General features: G+C 41.1%; 1 protein-coding gene across 2 annotated transcripts in view; it reads left to right on the plus strand.

Annotated features, from left to right (window-relative positions):
- Window positions 1-19,943, plus strand: part of LOC126185118 (selenide, water dikinase 1-like) — a 165,765-nt gene that overhangs the window by 105,336 nt on the left and 40,486 nt on the right. For both annotated transcript variants that reach the window (XM_049927937.1, XM_049927936.1), the window contains exon 5: window positions 3,173-3,363. In XM_049927937.1, the coding sequence (XP_049783894.1) occupies window positions 3,173-3,363 (191 nt within the window). The remainder of the gene's footprint in view (window positions 1-3,172; window positions 3,364-19,943) is intronic.

A 19,943-nucleotide genomic window follows, 5' to 3' on the forward strand; every position in this document is an offset into this window, starting at 1 on the left:
ATACAGGGTTTTTGTGGTTTTGCTTTTGTTCCTTGCATGAAAATGTCAAGTGTAAAACGCGCGCGCGCGCACACACACACACACACACACACACACACACACACACACACACACACACACACACGTATCAGTGTGAAAAAGTCTGTACCAAAATTGTATCGCATGTGTATTTTCAGTAGAAAATGGATATCAAAGAAAGGTAGTTTGGCAGCAGTATAATCACTTGTATGAAAAGTATCTTCATTCAGTAATGTCGAGGATTGTTGCACAGTTACTGTAGTGGGTAGTGTTTTACAATAGAAAACACTAATTTGAGAGTTCAGACAGGGTCTAGATGCAATATACAAAACACATGTAATTATGTAATACTATCACAGAATGTATAATACAATGGTTTTTATCATTCATCTTTTAGAGACTTATTTGAGCTTTAGATGTTTACTCTATTTTATTCCATGAACTAAATCCTTATGTGCACTCTGGTCCATTGAAATGTTGTCACCGATAGTGTATTTAAAGCATTACTGGTGGTCCCTCTGAACTACATTTATGTATGTTTGACATCCCCATGTTGATAGTCTTTGTAATCATTTCCGCCCTACAACAGATAATTTATTTTTACTGGCTATTCCTGTTCATGAATATTTTTGATGTATCTGACCAATGATTATTATGTTCAGTGTTAAAAAAACTTAACTGGATGATTGTACTTTTTAAGAAACAGTGTATACTACAGTATTTTTGGGTAGATCAAAACTAGAGAATAAAAAAAAGCATCTAGACCGAGAATCAAACTTAGTTACTCTAATTGGAAATTTTACCATCTGCACTTGCTGCACAACATAGCTATCGAGGACTAAATGTTGTACTACTACTTGTACTTGTGATTACAGTGTTCCCAAATTGCCTTTGACATCCATTTCTACCAAAAATATGAACAGGACGAATTTTGGTAGCTAGAGGATTACAATACAGCTACAGCCTAGGATTAATTTAATTTTTCTTTCTGTGGGTGTCTTGTCCATAAATGTAGGGTTCTCTAATTCGCAACAAACAGAGTATTATTGGTATGACATCATACGATGGCCACACTAATATTCACTGCTGCAAGAGGCACGTCAAGGGAGAATTTGAAGGAAAAAAAAATTTACATCATTTTACTGCAGACTTGAGAACACAGTATAGCCCCAGTTAACCCAACTAAAGGGGGAAGTCATTTTGGATAACAGTTTCTTCAATTAAGTCATGAACATAAAATATCTACTACAGTGTTTGGTACTGTAATAACAGTATGCATTTTTGAAAAGTTTTGAAGGTCAATGTCTTAAAAAATTTCTTTGTAGGCTACACTTCTTTTCTTTATTAAAGATAAAATTACATTTTTGTAATTACAGTACATTAATATACATTGAACTGTACTTAATACTTTGTATCATAATAAAAATACACACATGCAATGTAAATAAACAATCTCTTGAATGCACTATTGTTGGCAGTGTAGCTTCGTCTAGACTGGTAAGTTCATGGATGGGGAAGCAATTCAAGATCAGGCATTGACCACTCCGTACTAACCACAGCCCAGCAAGTTCTCATCTTCAATTATTTCTAACAGTACAGTTCTTTTAAATTTTTGGAGGCATTTTGGGTAACCTGGGGTTCAGTTGAACAGAGTTTAGTTAACTCAGTTTTACTGTATTTTGAGAACAGAAATAACTTGACCTGAAACAGTTCTTTCTTAACAATAAAGGGATATTCTTAGGAGTGGCAGGGGGAGTTGATTTTTTTTATGAAGATAATGAACTGATCATTCCTAGAGAATTTTGCTAAGAAATACAGAAATGTCAAGCAACACTCAGTTGATAAAAAATATTTCATTGGTGAAATCTACTGTATAAATAGGACAGTAACAACTGTGAAATCCTTCTTTCCACGAACAATACGAGACTGGAATAGAAGGGAGAACCGATAGAGGTACTCAAGGTACTTCCGCCACACACAGTCAGGTGCCTTGTGGAGTATGGATGTAGATGTAGATGTAGAGGTAGCTGTAGAAATGTTGCATTGACAGAAATAATTGTAGCATATGGTGCATATGTTCTTCAATCTTTCGGTAGAGCCTCTCCTATAATTTAACATACAGTGTACACTTTCTACAGGTTGGTAGCTGTGTGGAGATATTTCTGTCTTAAGTAAATTTGGTAATGAAAAGTTTACACTGGAAGTTTTTGCAGGAAAATAGCAAATGTTTGGTTTCATCAGATGTGTTAATGTTTAACATTTCCTATATGTGAATAATAATCTGGATAGGGTTAATCAGGCAGTTTGGAATATCAATATTATTTATATTTTTAAGAAAAATGTATTCCTGAAAATCTTGTTAGAGCTCAAATAAAATATGAAAATTACTACCGTTCAGATGAGAGGTGAAGGGTACATTTGGTGTATGAAATCTTTATCTGAATTCCTTGCCTGTGTGTCAGTTACTACCTTGTGCAGGTGAACACTCAACAGCAAACCACTAGTCATTACATGCCTTCACAGCTTAAATTCTGACATTGTTTTGCTTCTACTTTCTTGGAAAAATTTGTCTTGTAATTCATGGTGTATAACAACTAGCTGTTATTTGCTGTTGTTTGGAATTTGTTCATCAGAAGTGATTCATGTGCCAATACCATTATTAGTAACTAATGTGCACAAGAGGATTTTTTTTTAAATAAACATATTTCCACTACTGGTCTTCAGGTCATCAGTAATCATTCTGATTTTTGAACACATCCACGACTTAGACCTCCCAAGTCAATCAGTTTGTTAACTGATTGACCTCGACAAACAGTTGTTTGTAACATAAAGAAACTAATGGATCAGAGTTAAGTAAGTTCACTGAAAAATTGGACTATTCAATGAATTACTTCACCATTATGAAACATAGTTTTCATACAGTCAAAAATTGTTAGTTTGTCTGTTTGAAGAGCACTGCTGCTCAGCAGCTGTGTACTGAATTAATGAATAACTGCTCCAGTTAGTAGTGGTTAAAATAATCCTGGATCCTCTGTTGTCTGTCTATCTGTATGTTTTATGATACTGCACATTTCATTTTGTAAGCATTGAACTGAATACATAAAACAATATGGCAGCTTTCATAACTGTCCACTTCAAGCATATTTCTTTTCAGGCCGAATGAAGCTAAGCCTGGGGATGTGTTGGTCTTGACAAAGCCACTGGGCACGCAAGTGGCTGTTGTATGCCATTCCTGGCTTAATGATGACAACCGTTGGCAGAAACTTGAACCAGTAATTACAATAGATGCTCTGCAGGGTGCTTATAATCAAGCAGTTGATTTTATGTCTCGCCTTAACAAGACAGGTAAATTTGGTCCCTTCATTTTAGCCAGTGCCATTGTAATGTACAATATTTGGTGTGTTGTAGCTGAAGTCAGTCAAGCCCATATTCAGTGGCATATTGGTAGGGTCCTGTGATGTAGTCAGTTCCTTAGGTGTATATTGGAGGCTATGTATGCTATCATGGGTATTAATTTTTAATTGTATTATGCAAAAGAAGGTGAGTATGAAACTAAATAAGAAAATGTAACAGTTCCTTTCTTGCGGGTCAAAAGCATCTCTCATACTTCAGTTGTATCAGGGCTAAGGTAATTATTCACTTTCATAAACCAGTATTGGCAATCTTCAGATTGTAATTTTTTCAGTTCATAAATGTCCTCACTTACAGATCATAGGATTAATATTTGCCCCTTTCCAAAACCTCTCTGAAACACCTGTTATTTGGAAAGTGCTAGTCCTTGCTGTTTGATTCCAGTTTCTACACTCAAATGATTTTCAATTGATCTAACAATAATATAACTGAGCGTCTTTATTCTTGTTGAGGGCCATTAGAGACTACATCGGGTAACTATAAGCAGGGTGTATATACCCTGGGAAATCCACAGGAATTTTATCATCCGGGAGAAATCTGGGAAAAACCTAGGAATTTTTTAGAATTCCAGAAATTTTTCATTGTTTTAGTTTGCAATTTTTTTAATTTTTGACTGGTAAGAACTGACACTCTAACAAAGAATTTTACTTTAGCCTGCTACTGCAGCTTTAGTTGCAAAAAATGTGCCATTTAGAACAACAAAACACAGTACACTCAAGTGTCGGCCGATAGCAAAATGTGTCAAAGACTGTAGGATGGAGAGTATGCAATACTTCATAACAAAAACAACTTTTGATGAGCGTGACATAATTGTTTATGTTTCTAACAGGTCACGGGGAGAAGTGTGAATGGTGGTTTGAGAAGTGTTACTTTCAAAGTAAGTTTCCCTTTACACAAGAGGAATTATGTTGTGTGTGATGAGAATGTGTGATGAATTCCTTAAGTCATGAAGTTTCTGACTCTCATTCAAACCTTAACACTTTCAGGACCAGCCACTTGGAAAAAATTCTGGCCCAAAAGACAAGTCATTTATGTCATTATTTAAAATTTTGTTGTGTTTGTTGTGTTTTGGAGAGTAACATGCACTAAAAAAAGACCAACATTTTAGTATCTTGTAGCTATACTGTATGTATATGAATTTAAACCATTAACTTTTGCTATTTGTGTGTTTGAGCTACTTAAGTCACGTTATTGGCTGACACATCATGTGTCCTACGCTCAGAATATCTGCTGTCGTTGGCTGGCCAGCTCACGTGATGTGAGCTATGATTGGCTGGCAAAATTGCATCACAATCTCTATTTCAGTGCTTTGGAAGCTACCTTGCTGTATTTCCTGAAATCTGTATTTATACTTTTGTAATACTAAAATATGCAGTATATATGTTGTCAAGCATCAAATATCTTCCCAAAATCTGTTGGTTTTTGCTGGGTTTCATTACCTAAAGTGCTGGGAAGTTCTGCACCAGTGTACAAAACCTTTATCATTCAAAGGATTTTGCTGTGTCTTACACCTCGGAAGGAAAGTCTGTTGCCACATAACACGGAAAAAATGTATTTTCTCATGTGGCATGTTATATTTTCATTGGGGTAAACTGCATTTTTAACTGGGAAAAATTCAGGATTTTTTTTCTTCTTCTCGGCTACACACACACACACACACACACACACACACACACACACACACACACAGTGACAAGGCATTTGTGGAAGCCTTTTTGGCAGCCGAAACGAATTTAACTTTTTATCTGGTTGCCTGCATTCTCTCCTGTGTCCAGCTGCTGTTCTGCATTTTCTCTTTGTGGAAGCCCGTAACATTGTTGGTCTGAGGTTTGTACTTGGATCAGTTAAGGATGTCTTACTGATTCAGTCCAATATTATTGAGGTCCTTCCTTACTTAACTAAACCATGTGTTGGAGACATAAGGTTTCTTGTCCAATGAATCTACTTGTTAGTTGCATTGTATCCATCCTGAACAGATGTCCGTAGAACTTTTTCTTGTTAACTCTTATTGGCTATTCAACATCCGTGTGTATTTAGTTTTCAAATGATCTTGCACTCAAATTTCTTAGCTTTTCACAGCCAGCCAGCCAGCCAGCCAGCCTGCCCTGTCATTCTGAGGCATCCACTTCGATATAGACATGATGTTTTGATCATTGTGTTACAGTGCCTGAATTTAGCTTTCCTTGGTGCTGCCTTTGTCTTGTATAATGTGTGTGGCCTGTGAAAAGCAATAACCATTTCCTGTCTCCTGCTGTCATTAACTTCTTTCTGACTAATTTTCATCTGCATTATTTCACCAAGATGTCTGACATTTCCCACTTTCTTTTCGATTGTACTCTGGTGATAGGTGATGAGGTACTGTTAGGCTGCCCCCAGGGGCTCAGCATTCATTTGCTGAGTACGGGCTTGGCGACCTCGGGCTCCTGAGCTGGGGACTGGTCAGCGCCGCCAGTCTCCTGTCACTGTAACCCCCGGACATGCTTCAGCGACCACCATATGGCACAGTGGTGGAATGTTGTGTACTGCGGGGAATGGTAGTCTTGGCTTGACTGCCTGGATTGCGAGGAAGGCCAACCTCTATAAAAACCCCTCAATCTTACGGTGTGCTCCGCACCTATAAGATGCATGGCTGTTGGGGTGGAACAGTCGTAAGCAGGCAACCTCTGGGGCACCTGCCGCACCCCGGTTGTATAAGGCTTACTCAGGCACGTGGGGCTCTGTCTGAGCAGACCTTTAGTTCCCTAGCTGCTCGTGGGACCGCAATGGACCCTTCGACCTCTACATTTCCCCCTACCAGTGGATTGGTTTGGCCACTGGTAGGAAAACACACCCCATCGAAAAGTGACTTCGTGCTGCGAGACCTCCAGCGCCTGATGTTGCTAGAGATTTATCAGACTGTCGTAACAGAGCACATGCTGACAATCAGAATGTGTTTTTGATTATTAAACTGAAGGAGGGTAGCTTTGAGAGGGTTTCTCCCTTTTACATCCACAAGGATTTGAGGGAATTGCAGGAACACTGAAATCTGTGAAGCGACTGCGCAATGGGACTCTGTTAGTTGAGACTTCTAGTTCCCGTCAAGTCGCTTCTCTTCGGAAAGCAACCTGTTTCAGAGAGTACGCTATTGAGACAGAGCTCCGCTCCACTTTGAACTATAGTAAGGGTGTTGTGACATGTAGGGACTTGGTGGATATCCCCACAGACGAATTGAAATTGGAGTGGGCTGACGAAGGTATTGTTGACGTGCAGCATATTATGAAACGGGTCGATGGGGACCTCGTCAAATCCGACTCGTTTATTCTCACGTTCAGTTGCCCGAGACTCCCAGAGAATGTTAAAGCAGGGTTCTTAAGTTTGCCAGTACGACCATATTTCCCCAACCCAATGCGCTGTTTTAAATGTCAGCACTTTGGGCATACTACGTTGGGGTGCAATGGGATAGTCACTTCTCCCCGCAACGTCGGACAAGGCCATGGTTTGCTGACATTGGGGTACTTCTTGACTCTCCCCATATGGTGCTTTCTGCCCAGGTGAGTCAAGCTCCAACTGTTGACAAGGCTCTTCATTCTAAGCCCCCCCAAGACAAAGACGCCGAAGGTGAAGGTTTTGACACCTGAGGAGACTAGTCAGAGTCGGTCCGATGACGAGGCCATCGTACTGTCTGACATCTCCCGTGGGTAGTCATCGGAGCTGATGGACATTGATGAAGTCGACCGGGGGGCGATCTTCTCGCCCCAGGAATAAATCTCCGGCCAGTACGGGCTCTCCTCCAAAGCACAGAGGCAGGGTGAAAGTTCAGCCAGCCTGATCACTGGCTCCCATATTACAGTGGAACCTGAATGGGTTCATGACGCATGTGGCCGAATTACAACTCCTTGTATGAGAGTGCCCTTTGTGCTTATGTCTCCAAGAGACACATTTTTGGGCCACTGATGCTCCTTCTTTACGGGGCTATACCGTATATCGAAAAGATGATCTGACGTAGGAAAGGGCAAAGGGTTGTGTTGCGGTTTTTGTCCGTGATATGCACCACTCATCTGAGCTCCCTCTCGTTACAGACTTGCAAGCGGTTGCAGTTGACCTTCTTGTGGGTCGGAGGCTCACAGTCTGTTCAGTTTATTTACCACCTCAGGATGCATTAGACTCTGAGGCTCTCACAGACCTTATTAGCCAACTCCCCCGCCCATTTCTTCTTCTGGGGGACTTCAATGCTCATAATGTCTTATGGGGCTCTTCGACTACTTGCCCCAGCGGTCGCATTCTGGAAAGCCTCATGATGTGTGAAGAACTGTGCATCCTCAACTCTGGTGCTCCCACTCATTTCTGTACTGCTTCCGGGTCGTCATCGGCTATTGACCTTTCCTTTTGCTCTCCAGCACTCGCAGATTCTGCTCTGTAGGAGGTTGCTGCTGACCTCCATTCTAGTGACCACTTCCCCCTTTGGATTTGCTTCCTGGATGAGGCTGTGGCATTACCAGTGCTGTCCCAGTGGCACCTCTGCAGAGCTGACTGGACACTTTTCAGCCAACTGGCTGTTTTGGAACACCGTGCCAGCGTCCACGAATGGGTAGACCATGTTACAGCCGTGATCTCCCATGCTGCTGAATTGTCAATCCCATGGTCATCCGGTCATCCCAAGAGGCGTCCTGTCCCTTGGTGGACCACTGAGTGCCGCTCCGCCATCCGAGCCCGCCGTGCAGCTCTGCGCCGCTTCAAGTGCCGTCCCTCAGCTGACAATCTTGCGGCCTTTCGGGTGGCAAGGGCCAAAGTGCGGCGAGTGATTAAAGAGAGCAAATGACGGTCATGGCAATCGTTCTTCAAATCCATCTCCCGTTCCACTAGTTCTACGAAAGTATGGGAAGCCATCAGGATGATTTCCGGGAAACTCAGCCAACTACCTGTCACGGCATTGCTGCATCGGGGATGTTTCCTCACGGCACCGAGAGACATTGCTGCCGCTACCGCACTGCTATCGAGAGGGGTCACTTGGACTTCCGGTCTCCAAATTCTGAACCCTACAACCGCCCCTTCACAATGTGGGAACTGGATTCGGCGTTGTCTGTGGCTCATGATACTGCACCTGGTCATGATCAAATCTGGTACAGCATGCTGCAGCACTTGTTGCTGCCATCCAAGGAAGTTCTCCTGAATTGTTTTAATATGATATGGTTATCCGGCACGTACCCTGACTCTTGGAGGGAGGTGATTTTGATTCCCCTCCTCAAACTGGGGAAGGACCGAACGCATCCCAGTAGTTATCGAAGTATTGCTTTGATGACCTCTGTCGGAAAGACGTTGGAATGCATGGTCAACCATCGCCTGGTTTGGCTGCTCGAGACCAGGCAGCTCCTCAGCCCCTCTCAGTGTGACTTTCGGAGATGTCGTTCAACTATAGACAAATTGACCCTGCTTGAGGCGGCCATCCAGCAGGCCTTCCTACGTAACCAGCATTGTCTAGGTTTATTCTTTGATATTAATAAGGCATATGACACTACTTGGCGCCGCCTTATCCTCAATCAACTCCATCAGTGGGGCTTTCGTGGCCGTCTCCCCAGCTTCATTCGGTCCTTTCTTTCCCACCGCCTCTTTCGATATCGGGTTGGTGATGTGCTATCTGATTTGTACGTGCAGGAGAATGGTGTTCCTCAGGGAAGCATTTTAAGTGTCACCCTTTTGCTGTCGCCATTAACAGTATCGCGTCCACTCTCCAGAGTCCTGCCCAATGCTCCTTGTTTGTGGACGATTTTGCTGTTTTCTGTTCTTCCTCCAGTCTTGTCACTGCTAGTCGGCAGTTGCAGCTTACAATAAAGCGATTAGAGGCATGGACTGTGAAGACGGGTTTTACCTTTTCTGCAGACAAATGTGTGTTTGTTCATTTTAATCGTTCTCGACGTCTTTTTACCTCCCGTGAATTGCGTCTGAGGGACACCCTTCTTCCTTTTAGAGACACTGTGAGGTTCCTGGGCTTCACTTTTGATTCCAAGTTGTCGTGGTTGCCTCACCTTAAAGACCTCAAGGTGCGGGCCCTGAAGGCACTGAATATTTTGAAGTGTCTGAACCTTCGGTCCTGGGGAGCAGATCGGGCGCGTCTGCTGCAGTTTTATATAGGGCTTTCGTCCGATCGCGTCTTGACTGGTTGCACCGTGTGTGGGTCAGCAAGGCCTTCGTATCTAAAGATTCTTGATGCAGTACACCATGAGGGTATCAGGCTGGCCACTGGTGCCTTCCGTACCAGTCCCATCCCCAGCCTGTGTGCTGAGGCAGGGGAACCGCCGCTCACCATCCGGCGGAAACTCCTCATGGTGGGACGGGTGTGTCAATTCCTTGCCTGTCCTACCTCCCCTGCGTACCCTACCGTTGCCCAACCGCCTATGGAACATCTCTCTTCCAGTCGTCCCAGGGCAACGAGACCATTTGGGATTCGTGCCAAGCATTTGCTTGAGTCCCTTGGTGTGGAGCGTGTGGGCCCCCCAACTCCAAGGTTTTACCCGCCTGCCTCCCTGGTTGCTCCAGAGGCCCAGCGTCCCTTTAGACTTGTCGGAGTACCGGCAGAGCTGCACTCCTGCGTTTGTTTTTACCTCCTTATTTTCCGATATTTTACACCAGCATCCCGACCATGTACCAGTGTTTACGGATGGCTCTAAACAGGGGGACTCTGTTGGTTGTGCTGTTGTTTTCCGTGATCGAGTCATCAAGTTACGGTTTCCTGCGGCATTTACCATCTTTGATGCTGAATTGTTTGCGATCTTGCGGGCATTGGAGCAGATTAGATATGTTCGCAGTCTTTAGTTTCTCATCTGTTCTGACTCCCTGAGTGCCCTTCAGACCATGCAACACTTGTACCCAGCGGATACGGTCGTCCAGAACATTCATGATGCCCTACTTCACCTGCAATGGGAGGGGAAGGTGGTTTCTTTCTGCTGGGTGCCGGGGCACATGGGTATTAGGGGAAATGAACTGGCGGATGTGGCTGCCAAAGATGCATGTTCCCTCCCTCACGTTGTTGAATGTGCCGTCCCCCTCCATTCTGTTACCTCCCTCCTGGGTTTTCGTGTTATGCATCAGTGGGAAGAGGAGTGGCTGGCATTCAGTGAAAATAAGCTGCGTCTGGTGAAGGGCACCACGCGGCCATGGCGTACGTCCTACCAATCATGCAGGCGGGATGAGGTTCTCCTCACTCGCCTCCACATCGGGCACAGTCCCTTAACGCATGGTTCTTTACTCCGGCGGGACGACCCCCCAATCTGCAGTGCTTGTGGCGTCCAGATTACTGTCCGCCACATTTTACTTGACTGTCTTTTATTCTCTGACCAGAGGGCGGTGGTTTCTTTGCCTCCGGATTTGCCCTCTATTTTGCAAGATGACGCAAGGACTGTGGTTAAGGTTTTACGGTTTTGTGTCCTGTCCAGTTTGTTGCCTCGGATTTTAGGGAGAGGTTTTTAATGTGCTGCTGGGTGACTGGCTCACCCAGGTTTTAGGTAAGAGGTCCGCCAGTCACGATTACCTCCTTGTTTCCCTTCGGTTTCTGTTCTCTTTTCCTTGTGTTTCCTTTCCTTTTGTAGTGCGTTTCTTTTCTTGTTTTGCCTCTGTATGTGAGGATTTGGAACTGCGTCAGGTCTGTGTCTTTTAGCCGTTCTCCTTGTTCGCTGTCCGTCTTAGTCCCTTCACTGCATCTGTTCCTGTTTTTATGCATTTGGGCGCTGATGACCACGCTGTTTAGCGCCCGTAAACCTCAAACACACACACACACACACACACACACACACACACACACACACACTCACTCTCTCTCTCTCTCTCTGTTAGGCTGTTGGTTATGTACTTTGTTTCGTTGGAGATTTTTGTGTCCTCTACCAATTCTATCAAAGTGTAAAACAATGTCTTTTGGTCGACAAAATCATAGGCTTTCTCGTTGCGATGATGACCATTACCAGATCTTTAGAGATGTAATTTTCTGATCTCTTTCAGTCTCCAGATGTGCTTGTCACAGGACCTTCCTTTCCTGAAACCAACTTGATGATCTACTTACTCCACCAGCCAAGACTGCAGTGCTTTAGAGGATATCGTCTACATTTTAGATGTGATAGAAATACTATGTTAATTGTTGGTGTCAGTTCTATCTCCAATTTCATATAGAAGGTGAATAAGCACTGTTTTACATTTGCCAGGTATCACTCAAGTTTCCCATATCATTCCCATCTCTTTGACTTAGGGCATTAGTGGTGATAATTTTTCATTATTTCCCCTGTGACCGTCTTCCCCAGTGGTTTAGTTCTGCAATTATCATCATAAGTTTTTCATAAGTAGGAAGAAATAAATCATTGTTCCTGCACCCTGGAACTATTCTCAGACATTTGTCTCTGATGTCTTTCCAGTTGCGCAGTTTATCTAAGTAGTTGGGTTGGATCACTCTGTTGTCTTTATTGTTCACTGCCAGTTTATCATCATTGCTTATGAAGTTCAAACTTAGTGGTTGATAGCTGTTTACCTGCTGCTAGAAGGTTCTGTGAAAGTTCTTGCTGTTGTTCCTTTTGAATTCTGACTGAGTAATGTAGAATTATTTTGTGACTTGGTTTCACATAGCGCCTTTGCTGTCTGGTTCCACACTTCCTTGTACTCTGAAAGTTTATCTTCTGTTTTGTCACAGTACTGTTCTTTGTGCTAACTATGTTATTAAATAAAGAAAAAAAATTCCCCAATGAGTGTTTAAAGTGCAGGAAAATGTTAGCACATTGAATGAAATAGGTATGGGAATTAGTGTATTTGTTTTTTGCCACTCTGGAGTATTATAATCAGCTAGTTATACTTCAGGTATCTCTCCACTATGTTTATTCTGTAACATTAGTCCAAAACTATATCATTGTTGTAAACAGTTGCAAGCAGTACTGTCACTGCACATTTGCCATTTTAAAAGTCCCCAGACAAAAAAGTGTTTTACACCCAGAGGACAAGATAGAATCAAATAATTACTTTCCTCTATACACTAACGGGCCAAGCCAGAGTCATCAACACGTTGAGTCCCAAGTTGGAGCACAGATCATGTTGCAGGAACACTGGGAGCATTGCATGCTTGAGCTCTGCTCATTCTTCTGCATTCTCACGGTTCTCATTCTGATCGCGGTTTCTCTTCAGGTTTGGAGCACTGTGAACTGGCCTTTGCATGGTGCTGCTGTCATATGAATGTTTCTAAAACTATTTTGGCATTCTTAAGTACAATCCTCACTTGCCCTGCACTGATGTGTGGCAGCGTAGTTGTCACAGGTTTCTTGTTGTGCTAGCAGAGTGTATTCTGGTAAACATGTCAAAAGTTTTTAACCAGTGCTAATATAGGGAAGATTTTGAATGAACCAGTTGAGGCCTCTAGTTCCAAAAAGTTTTTGAAACTGAATACAATTATCTAAAAAAAGTAAGTTTAATGTTCCATTGTTCTACATTATTTTGCTTGAGAAATCTACTATGTAAGTTATATTCCATTGTGTTTTCAGACATTATTCCACCTTAAACAGTGCATAATACACTTGCACCTCCTAACAGCCAAGGTAGTATTTCATTAGAGCCATCTCGTATAAGAGACATTGTAGTGCTGCAAAATTTTCAGAAGTGGAATTAGGATGTATTACATTAGACGAGCAACCCTCATTGCCCAAACTCAAAGAATAACGTGGATCTGTTGCAGAAGTGGATGACAGCAGCAGCCCTTTCAATATTTTTTCAATTTTTACCTGAATCAAGGATAAAGCACATAAAGGCAGAAATTAACAAGTATACAAAATCCATTTCAGATAACATAAGATTAAATAGCATGAAATCCACAGGCATATGGAGCACATGGGCTGGGCTAAAACTTCATGAAATGTACTTATTCTTTGCTGTTATGATCCATATGTGCCTAGTAAAGACTGTGTGTTGACTGGTATACAAATAACTTAGTTTACACACCATTAGAAATAGATTTTTCACTATTCACTCTTGCTTGCATTTGAATGACAATGCCTCATACATGTGAAGAAACGAGCCTGGCCATGATGCCATGCATAAAATCATTTACTTTCACAGTTTTCAGCATTATTTTCACCTGAGGAAAATTTTACCATTGATGAAGGCATGTGTGTGAATTCAGGGGAAGAGTTATTTTCCATGTCTTTATAAAGACACATCTGACAACTATGGTATCAAACTGTTTACCCTATGCAATTTGAAGACAAGATGTGTTTGATGCACTAGGAGTTCGCACAGGTAAAGGGCAGGAAGACAATTGTCACCACTGTTTTTCAGAGACTTTGGTCTGGCTAACTCAACAAGTGAAGACACATTTATGTGAACAGGTGTTACAGTTCACCAGCTGTTTCAATTTTCTGTGGGAGAATGAGACCAAGGCTGTGGGAATGTGCATACCAAATTGTAGAGGGCTTCCTAAACAAGGTGCACTTAACAGAAAGCTAAAGAAAGATGACTATATTTATGAGGAAGAAACATTTATTGACTCTGAAGGGGAGGGTCTCAGGAATTGCTCTGTGTTTGTCAAGTCTTCACAAGATGACAAAAACAGAAGTAGAGGTTTGCAGTAATACAGGCATGACAAAGAAGATAAAACCGTATGCATTTCTAGCTACAATCTCAATAAGACTGGCGTACACAGGGATGGACAATTCATATCTAACAAGCCTTTCAAGAGACTGCAAATGAAATAGTGGAAAAAACTTTTTTGCCACCTTTATAAAAACACAGATGTACTGAAAAACAAGAAATAATCAGAACAAAGCCTGTCATGTGGCAAATTTTCTTCTTCAGTTAGGTGAGGAGATTTGAAGAAAGGGAGTACACATCAACGTACTGCTGCTCCCCAAAATGTGCGTAGCAATAGACTTCTAGGATGGCATTTTGCTGACAGATTTCTGCCCCCAGAAACAAAGGCATGTTCTACAAGAGTGTGCACAGAAAAAACAAAATTGTGCAGTGGAAAATCTACACATCTACATGACTGCTCTGCAATTCACAATTGAGTGCCAGGCAGTGAAGTCTTTGAACCACCTGCAGACTATCTCTCTACCTTTCCACTCTCTAACAGCACATGGGAGAAATAAACACTTAAATATTTCTGTGCAAGCTCTGATTTCTGTTATTTTATTATGATGATTGTTTCTCCCTATGTATGTTGATGACAATAAAATATTTTTACATTGAGATGGGAAAATTTGATTGAAATTTTGTGAGGATCTCACTGCAATGAAAAAGTCTTTGTTTTAATGATTGCCACCCCAACTTGCTTATCATACCTGTGACACTATCTCACCTATTTTTTGATAATGCAAAAGAGCTGCCCTTATTTGGACTTTCTCGATGTGCTCCATCAATCCTGTCTGGTAAGGATCCAATGCAGCACAGCTAGCAGAGGCCAGACAAGTGTAGTGTAGGCAATCTCTTTAGTAGATTTGTTGCATCTGCTAAGTGTTCTGCCAATAAAACACAGTCTTTGGTTTACCTTCCCAACATTATCTACGTGATCATTTCAATTTAAGTTGTTCGTAATTGTAATTCCTGGGTATTTAAATGAAACTTACAGCATTTAGATTTGTGTGATGTATCATGTAACAAAAATCAAATGGATTTCTTTTCGTACTCATGTGGATGACATCACACTTTCCCTTATTTAGAGACAATTGCCATGTTTTGCAACATACGAATATTGTGTTGAAGTCACTTTGCAATTGGTTTTGAACTTCTGTTGACCATGCTAGATGGTAAATGACAGCCTCATCTGCAATCAATCTGAGGGCTGCCTAGATTCTCCTAAATCGCGTATGTAGATTAGGAAGAACAGAGGGCCTTTAACATTTACTTCGAGAACACTGGCTATCGTTTTTGTTTTACTCACTGACATTCTATGGATTACTGCAATCAGTGACCTTCCTGACAGGAAACCATGAATTTAGTTGAACAACTGAGATAGTATTCCATAGGCACACAATAAGATTAGAAGTGTCTTGAGAGAAACAATGTTAAGTCTTCTAGAAATACGGAATAAATTACAGATCCTCTGTCGATAACACTCATTACTTTGTGTGAAAAAAAGTTGTGTTTCACAAGAAAAATATTTTCTGCATTCATGCTGAAAGTGGCAGTATAACATTTTCTTCAATGTAATTCTTAATGTTCGAACTCAGCATATGTCACAAAAGCCTACTGCAAATTGACACCAGTGATATTGTTATGTAAGGGCATTTGTCCACGAGAATAATTTCTGCTGGACCTGCATTTCTGTTGGGCAGTAAAAAAAAAAAAATCAGTGGTCTTGTTGATGGAGATGGTATGCACGCCAGAAGTAGTGCAGTCGAGCCCTGTGGAAGGGAGCAGTAGGATGGATAATATGGGTGTTAGCACTTTAGTTTCACACTGGTATTTTTATTACAAGAAGCAGTGTCAACGTAGCAAGTATTGGGTGCAGAGCGATTTAAATTTGCTGCATTCTGTATGCTATATGAAAAATTGAGAGGACGACAGAAAGCACATTAATTTCTTTGGAATGTCAAAAACATCATTTGACAAATTCTCAGTTTTACGAACTCATTTCCAGTATGAAGATACCAACAAGCAAAACTGCATTTCTCCTCCTGAAATGCTTGCAGTGACATTGAGGCGAGTACACAATAAAGTGAAATTTACTGACTAGGAAATACTTATTTTCTGTGCAAAAATGAACTCCACAATTTACAAAAACTGGTTTTAGATCAAGTCAAAAGTCACTGAATAAAGTTATCGTACTTATATTAAGATGAAATATCGCTGTTCGTTTTCCCAAAAATCAAAAGTCACTGTAACATTAGACAATGTCGAGGCAGGACTTGTATACAGTTCTAAATAGGTGTCTTTATTGGATGCAGTTAAAGCTTGAGTGTTCGGCAAGTGTGTACACTGAGTAGCTATGTTGATTAGGTCATGATGATTGATGGTCATTTGGTACATGATTCCAGAAAACGTTGGGAAATTCCTGGTGCATTCTTCTGTTTTGACATAACTCTCTTAACAAGTTTCATGACTTTGTATTGGAAATCTGTGATATATTCATTAAATTTGTCCACAATTGGTACAATCTGTTTAAGTAAAGACATTCTTCTACTTTGACTGTGCTCAGTAGATGCATCAATGATGGTCAACATTTTCCTGTCCAGTTCATTTGTAGCTCTCCTGTTTTTCTGTGGGTTAAATCTGTTGATGACAATGTTTTTAAGTCTGCGTGTCAGCAGGGCTTACGTTGTAACTGTCATCAGGCATATTACAAGCAGTGTCTAGTCATATCTGCTGTTATTAATAGAAATTGTAGTTGGTCAAAAAATATGTATTTCCACATCTTGTTTGCTGCAGAACCACTGTTATTGCATTCCTTTAATTTTCTGTGGCATTCATCCAATTGTCTCTGATATTGGCCCTTTTCTTTTTAATGCCATCTTTACTGAAAAGAAAAGAAAACCTGAATAGAATCAAATCCATATTATTTGTCTTATTTCAGGACCTTGTACCAAGAAACTCTTTCACAGATCGCCATTACCATTCGTTTGGGAATAAAAACCATTAGTAGAATTGTACATAAGGTTTGCATGAAGATGTGATTGTCATTTAGGGATGGGGGTGTTACTGGATCAGTATAGCTTGTCAGTTTAAAATCCAGCAAATTTTCCAAACTGGATAGGGGCCATTATGGTACACACATCAGGGTTATGAAATCAGAAAAAGAAGTTCAGTGTTTTTTTCAGTTACGAAAGATACTATTTGTTAGTTCTGATGGCAGTAGGGAATGCAAATTATAATTTTAATTTTGTGGCTGTTGGAGCTTATCCTAAATCGTGTGACTTAAGTATATTGAAAGAAACATCTTTATGGAAATGATTGCTGAGAACTCATTGAATCTACCTCCTCCCAGGCCACTCCCAAATATTCTGGGGAAGTTGCGTTATGTACATGGAGGAGATGAAGCATTTGCAATGAATAACAATTTACTACGTCCCTGTGGTGGCTGAGAACTTGACCTCAATAATCATATTTTTAACTATAGCTGAAGTAAAGCAAGATGATTTGCAGAGTGTGCATTCAGTATAATGGCCAATAAATGGAGGATTTTTTACCAACCTTTAAATGTCTCCACAGAATTTGTGACTGGCATAGTGAAGGTGTGTACTGTTCTACAGAGATTCATCCAAAAAGGACGAGTTAATGCAATGTGTTCATACGACTATATATGTGGACTTGGAACTGAGAGAATGGCCACATTCACAAGCAGTATGAGGTGGTGTGTCAGTGAATGCTCTCAGAAATAAGTTCGCCAACTACTTTGTTTCTGAATTGGGGAAAATTTCATGGCAGAAAAAGTTCGTGTGACATAGATCAATTCAAACATTATGTGGAAAATACAATAAATATACAGAGAATGTGTTTGTGTGTTACTAAACACTAAACAAAATAAATAAGAGATGATATTAAGCTATATATCTATATAATTTCCTTCTTTATCTCCCCATATTTGAAAATCATCTTTAAGGTGTGCACACACATCCCTCCAAAGTCAGTCATCTGTCCTTAGATTCTTTGGTTGTCTTATTCCCCCAAGACTGGTCATTCCTCCACTAGCACAATCAAGACTTCACAATCAATTCAGCACCCATTGTGAAAACCAACAGCTATCTCTCACAACGGCTCAAACACGACTAATGAGACTCCCGGCACCCATCTATCTGCTGGCTCATGGACATGCAGACATGTTACAACATGTCCAACTGAGAACCTGGAGCACAGTTTGGCTGCTGGGCTGGTTATTTTGTTGTGACGTTCTATAGACACACACTCATAAGATACAGTGTATCTCTACAAACCTGGCAAATCCGCCAGCCCGGCACACAGCGAAAATTCTTGTTGTGAACAAGGGCCCTAATTCAGTGAATTACTTCTGTTTCCTTTCTTTTGTATTGCCATGATGTGTGCAACTTTCCAGTCCATAGATACAGATATTTCATTGAGCAAGTAGTTGTACATATAAGACTGCCAAGTTTTGCGCTATTACATCAGCATAGTCAGAATGGTATGCAATCTAGAGTAGAAGACGTGCATTCTTTTAGTGATGCAAGTTGCTTCGCTGCACCAAGTTACTCATGTTGACAACTGTTCTTGATTTGAATTCTGGAATATTTACTTAGTCTTCATTTGTGAAGGAATTTCGGAAAACTTTGTTATTTTCTGTCAGATTTGGAGACAGTTTCATTGTGGAAGCTAATAAGTGCCTCACATTGAAGTCCGCACTATGTTTCGAGCTTCAGTAAAACAGCGCCAATGTTGAAAGATTTTGGGTTCTTATAAATTTTGATTTGGCATGTCTGTTCTATACTTCTGGTCAGTCTCACTGCAATGACCCTCTGGTCACTAATCACTATATCATGGTACTCCCAATGGCATAGGATTATTTGTTGCTAAGCGGTTAACTATGTTTTCATGATTGCTCCTGAACTAATTGCTCAACATAATTTTTGGAGAGAGCATTTAGTATAATTTCTGACATGTTTTATGCCTACCGCCAGCTTTGAACATGTACTTTTGCCAACATATCGAGGATGGGTTGAACTAACCACCAACTATAATTGTTTGAGATTATGCTAAAGTTTTCTTTGAACTATTCAGAAACTGAATCATCTGTGTTGGGGAAGGGGGGGGTGTAAAAGGAACTGATTATTAATTTATTCTGGTTTCTCAAGTATAACCTCCACCCCTACTAACTCACATGAACTATCTGATAAATTTCACTGCAAGGTAGACTACCTCTGACAGCAGCAAATGTGACACCACCAACTAACTGTATTTAACCTATCCTTTCTGAACTCTATTAGGTCTTCTGTAAAAATTTCAGCTGAACTTCTCTAGCTTTAGCGAGATTTCATTACTTACAGTGGTTTCTGCTTCAGTGCTTCCTGTTAGCACCTGTTCTTTTCAAACACTGCTGTGACAATAAACTGCTATAATACCTATGGTTCCTACATCATCCCTTGTCCTTTGTTTAACTTGCACCCTTTGAGACTGAAACCGTTTTTTTTATTTTTTTTATTTAATTTATTTATTTATTTATCTCTCTCTCTCTCTCTCTCTCTCTCTCTCTCTCTCTCTCTCTCTCTCCTGAAACCCTCTAATCTAAAAATCTGCTCAGACCACTCCACACAGCCCCCACTACCTGAGTAGCCGCATTTTGTGTGTAGTGGGCCACTGTCCTATTATGGGTGCATATGACCCTAGTTATTTTTGTGCCATAAATAAAACAAAAATAAACCTGTCCTTTTAAGTGGGACCCAATATCCCATGACTTGGTGGTGCAAGTCGAGGAATCTGCAGCCAGCATAGTCGCAGAACTGTCTGCGCCTCTGATTCAGACCCTCTACCCAGCTCTGTACCAAAGGTCCACAGTCGGTCGTATTGATGATGCTTCAGTTAGTGAGCTCTGTCCTCATCTTGCAAGCAAGACTCGCAGTCTTTACAACTTC

The sequence above is a fragment of the Schistocerca cancellata genome, chromosome 4 (genome assembly GCF_023864275.1).
Source record: "Schistocerca cancellata isolate TAMUIC-IGC-003103 chromosome 4, iqSchCanc2.1, whole genome shotgun sequence".
Classification (NCBI taxonomy): Eukaryota; Metazoa; Arthropoda; class Insecta; order Orthoptera; family Acrididae; genus Schistocerca; species Schistocerca cancellata.